General features: G+C 34.9%; 1 protein-coding gene across 1 annotated transcript; it reads left to right on the top strand.

Annotated features, from left to right (window-relative positions):
* Window positions 1–76: 76 nt before the first annotated feature.
* LOC127160050 (complement C3-like) lies at window positions 77–4,975 on the top strand (the record flags this gene model as incomplete). The annotated part of the gene is made up of 9 exons (XM_051102727.1): window positions 77–236; window positions 2,255–2,418; window positions 2,556–2,714; window positions 3,099–3,158; window positions 3,278–3,368; window positions 3,799–3,847; window positions 4,144–4,234; window positions 4,408–4,497; window positions 4,922–4,975. Coding segments are annotated over exons 1-9 (894 nt in total), but the record flags the coding sequence as incomplete, so codon positions are not given.
* Between the last annotated feature and the right edge of the window lie 4 nt (window positions 4,976–4,979).

Genomic DNA, 4,979 nt, shown 5'->3' with positions numbered 1-4,979 from the left:
TAAGTTAAAATGCAACCGTTGAAAAAGCTAACGTTTCTGCCACTTCTTGTAATTTATTCTCTCCAATCATTCTTTTGTTCTTTAGAGTCTTGACAGTAGCATGTATAAAGCCATTGTTTACCTCAGATCTCAGATACATGGTCTGACAAATCCATATGCAGTGGCTATGACATCTTATGCTCTTGCCAATGGAAATGCACTTGACAAACAAGTCCTGTTGAGAAAAGCCTCTGCAGGTAAAGATACAACTGTTTCTGTTGAATTAATTTAACCTGTTCAGAAAACAATGTGACTTGACTGTTGATTTGTGCTTAAATGCTCATGTGTCAGTGCTGCACCTATTTCACCCTAACAGCATTAACATGACTTGTTGTACTTGCCTAAGTATGAAGGCTAAATGATTAAGATGCCTAAAAACATTACAAATCATTCAAACCAATAAAGACAAAGATACAAGCTTATAAGGAAATTAACAATGAATGACATAAATTCAATTGAATTTTATTTTTATAGCGCTTTTCACAATACAAATTGTTGCAAAGCAGCTTTACAGAAAATTTAAGTTTCTACACTATATTTAGTAGTAGCTTACTAGTGGTGACTTTGTCAAGTTGACGTGCATATGGCAGAGATGTATGGTAAAAATCAGTTAATGACGTAATTAGACAATGATCACTATTAACAGTAATGAATTATATGTTGCAATCAAAAGCAAACTTCAGTAGTGCTGTACATTGTTTCCGGGTTGGCATCATCTGAGGTCCTCTGAGGGGTTGGCATTATCTCTTCTTATGTGTTCTGGATCCAGACTAAAGCTTGTGAATTCCTAGTTACCACAGGATGTCAGTCAGGTGGCAGAAAGAGAGGAACAAATAGGGACATAATTAGTGTAGCTGCTGTTCATCCAAGCAAAAATGGTTTGTTTAACCCAAGCTAAAGAATAAATAATGTGCGTTTGATCAGATATAACTGCAGTACAAGATTATGAGATGCATTATTTGAATGTTTGACTAAAGAGATATATCTTTAATCTAGATTTAAACAGAGAGAGTGTGTCCGAACTCCGAACATTATCAGGAAGGCTATTCCAAAAATTGGGAGCCAAATGCGAAAAATCTCTACCTCCTTTAGTGGACTTTGCTATCCTAGGTACTACCAAAAGTCCAGCGTTTTGCGACCTTAGGGAGCGTGATAGATTGTAGTGTGGTAGAAGACTAGTTTGGTACGAAGGAGCTAAACCGTTAAGGGCCTTATAGGTAAGAAGTAATATTTTGTAACTGATGTGGAACCTAATAGGTAGCCAGTGCAGAGACTGTAAAACTGGGGTAACATGATCATATTTTCTTGACCTGGTAAGGACTCTAGCGGCTGCATTTTAGACTATCTGTAGCTTGTTAATTGAAGATGCAGGACAACCACCTAGTAGTACATTACAATAGTCCAGCTTTTCTGCATTAGAAACAGGTAACATGTTCCGTAGCTTGGCAGTGTTTCTAAGATGGAAGAATGCTGTTTTTGTAACATGAGAAATATGATTTTCAAAAGACAAGTTGCTGTCTAATATAACACCCAGATTTTTGACTGTAGAGGAAGTAACGGTACATCCGTCTAATTGCAAATTGTCTTATCTGAATTTAATAGGAGAAAAGTATTGGTCATCCAATCTTTTACATTTTTAACACACTCTGTTACCTTCGATAATTTAGAAGTTTCATCTGGTCTTGTTGAGATATATAGTTGAGTGTCAACAGCATAACAATGGAAACTAATCTCGTATTTTCTAAAAGGGACAGCATGTATATTTAAAATAGCAGAGGACCTAGGATAGGTCCTTGTGGCACTCCATACTTTACTGGTGATAATTGAGATGACTCTCCTTTTAAATAAACAAAGTGGTAGCGATCGGACAGGTAGGATCTAAACCATCTTAAAGCCTGCCCTTGAATGCCCGCATAGTTTTGTAGTTGATCTACGAGTATGTTGTGATCTATAGTGTCGAATGCAACACAAAGATCAAGCAAAACTAGCAGCCTTGGTGATTTTAACAAGTGCAGTTTCTGTGCTATGATGGGGCCTGAAACCTGACTGAAATTCTTCATAGAGATAAACAAATCAACAATGACAACACAATATAAAACTAAAAGTCAACAAGTATAAAATCTGATTGTTTTCCTTATCTGCTCTCCAAACAGTAACAGTCCATATGGTAAAAAGTGGTATACAAATAAAACTGAACTGAATTAATCCCATACAGATGGAAGTCACTGGCCTGTCCCTGGAAGCAGTACCTTTACTTTAGAGGCTTCGGCCTATGCACTCCTGGCTCTCGTAAAAGCTCAAGACTTTCAGAATGCAGCTCCCATCGTAAACTGGCTCAACAACCAGAGGCAATACAGTGGAGGATATGGCTCAACTCAGGTTTGTAGTCTACATCCAACATGCACATCTGCATAGCCCATCTGTCCACATGTTTAAAATGCAACATTTAAGAAAAGACCTTAAACAATTTAAGCCTACTCATGAAAAACCATTCAACCTTATCTCCTCCATCCCAGGCCACCATCATGGTATTCCAGGCTGTAGCTGAATACAGGATTCAAGTGAAAGACATAAAGCAGTTAGACCTGGAGATGACCATCCGAGTGGAAGGCAGCCGGCAACCGGTTGTGTGGAAGTTCAACAAAGAAAACTCTCATCTCACACAAACAGAAAAGGTGAGTTTGTGATGAAAGTAAGTATTCACTTAATCATGCTCAGTTATGTCTTAAGTGAACGTAAACATTTGATAAAAATGAAAGTGTATCATTATAGTGAATAGGTGTATTATGTCTTAAAGTGACCACAGCCTAATATACCTGCTGCTGTATGTTTCATTAATGTTAACAAGGACTTTAACAAGGATTAATCTATATAGCTTTTATGCATTTAAGACTATACAACAAGTTAATGCAACAAGTCACTGTGGTCATGAGCAACTGTTGTTGATGTATACCTGGTTTAAGATGAAACTTCTATTTTTTAAGTCTAATATTAATCATCTACGTGTGATATCTTTTATCAAGATTTATTTATTTATTTATTTATTTATTTATGAACAGATTCCATCCAACAGGCAGATCACCATCAGTGCCAAGGGTTCTGGAGAGGCCTCTGTAACTGTGAGTGACTTAAGAATAATATATCTCTGCAATAATCAGAGATAAATGCTGAAAATACAAATACATAAGACATTAGACACTGTCTTTAATTGTGTTTCGTGTTGTTTCCTCCTTTACAGGTTGTGACTGAGTACTATGCAAAACCAAAAGAAAGCAAAAGCACTTGCAAGAACTTTGAGCTTGCTTTGGCTTTTGAAAGGAATGATAAAGGTTGTATTTTATTTATAACATTTTGTTGATCATATATACAATATACTTTTTAATTTAAATAATTTATGCTAATAATGCTCATAATTTCATGCTGCTCTATCACTGGTGTCATTTGGTGTTTTGCATTAAAAAAAAGTAAAGCCCTTTTGCGTACAGTGTAAAATGTTGTAATAATTTTTATTTGTTAAAAAAAAAAAAAAGAAAATCATTGTCATGAAATCTTGATGGTCCTAAAATTGGCTTCATTTTCTTGATGCAAACAAAATATAATGAAACAAAAGTTTGCTAATTTTTGGGGTGAAATATGCCTTACCAGTTTTGAAATAATTGCCCATTATTTGGCACATGAATTATCCAGAGCAACTAACAAATACGGAAAATAACTGGACATCTGTGTGTTTTTTTTTTTTTTTTTTTTTTTTTTTTTTAGTAACATATCAAGGAGCAACTGAGAGTTACAAACTCATAATCAAAACCAGGTGTGCAAATGCATTCCATTTTCATCACAATTCTGCCCTAATCAACTGATTATTAAAGTTAAAGCTTTCAAATTTCAGTTCTACAAAATGGTATCTCTGTATAATAATCATTGAAAATGATAGAATGTATTACTATGTTTAGTTTAACCAACATTATGTTCATTCAAGGTTTTGGCAAGAATTACAGTACTTTATTATGACCTTTTTTCTGTTCTGTTGTAGCTGTTGCTTCTGCTTTTCTGTCTGAACCCCTATAGTGCTAAAGAAAGCTCACATTTGCTTTGATGCCTCCACAGATATCTGTCTGCTGACAGAGACGCCACCATGTCTATATTGGACATATCATTACTGACAGGATTTGTTGTGGATGAGAATGATCTTAAGGCGGTATGAATCACATTTCATTATTTCATTATTCACATTTGCTTTTTGCAAAATTGAAAATATTAACTAAATTTTTTGTTTTCTCACAGTTTCCATTCTCTGTGCTCCACTGGCTGGATGTTATGTTGGCCATACTGTCAAACTGTCCAATACTAACTTTTTGTTTCTGTTTGTAGCTGTCAACTGGATGTGACAGGATCATTCAGAAATTTGAGATGAACAAGCAGCTTTCAGAGCGAGGATCCCTCATCCTCTACCTGGACAAGGTATCTGTGTCAGTTTTACACTGAAAACACCAATATAAAAGTTTTGTAATGTTTAAAAATAAATAAAAAAATCTTGCAAAGGCTTTGCTAAGTGAGGCTTTCATCAAGAGAACAGCATATATAGTTCTAGATTGCTCCCTAAATTGACTACCATAATTAGTGATTACTGTGAGAATGAATACACAAATTCTATTAATATTATCTATTAATATTAAAATGATTTTGGGTATCACATGTACATCTGCAACATGTGCACAGAAGAGAACATTCTAAACCTTAAAACCTTTTACTGTTTTTGAATTTTTATTATAATTATTGTTTGTTTAATTTTCACTAAAAATTTTTTCATCTTAATAAAAATCATTTAATAAATTCAAAATGCCTACTATAAGGTGTCTGCTATCTGCTCTTCAACTCTCTGCAGATTTCTCATACCAGGGAAGAGAGGATTTCATTCCGGCTGCACAGAATAATGAACGGAG

Source organism: Labeo rohita, unplaced genomic scaffold, assembly GCF_022985175.1.
Source record: "Labeo rohita strain BAU-BD-2019 unplaced genomic scaffold, IGBB_LRoh.1.0 scaffold_2830, whole genome shotgun sequence".
Taxonomy (NCBI): Eukaryota; Metazoa; Chordata; class Actinopteri; order Cypriniformes; family Cyprinidae; genus Labeo; species Labeo rohita.
The sequence above is the reverse complement of the archived record's forward strand: the minus strand, read 5'-3'. Positions and strand labels throughout refer to the sequence as shown.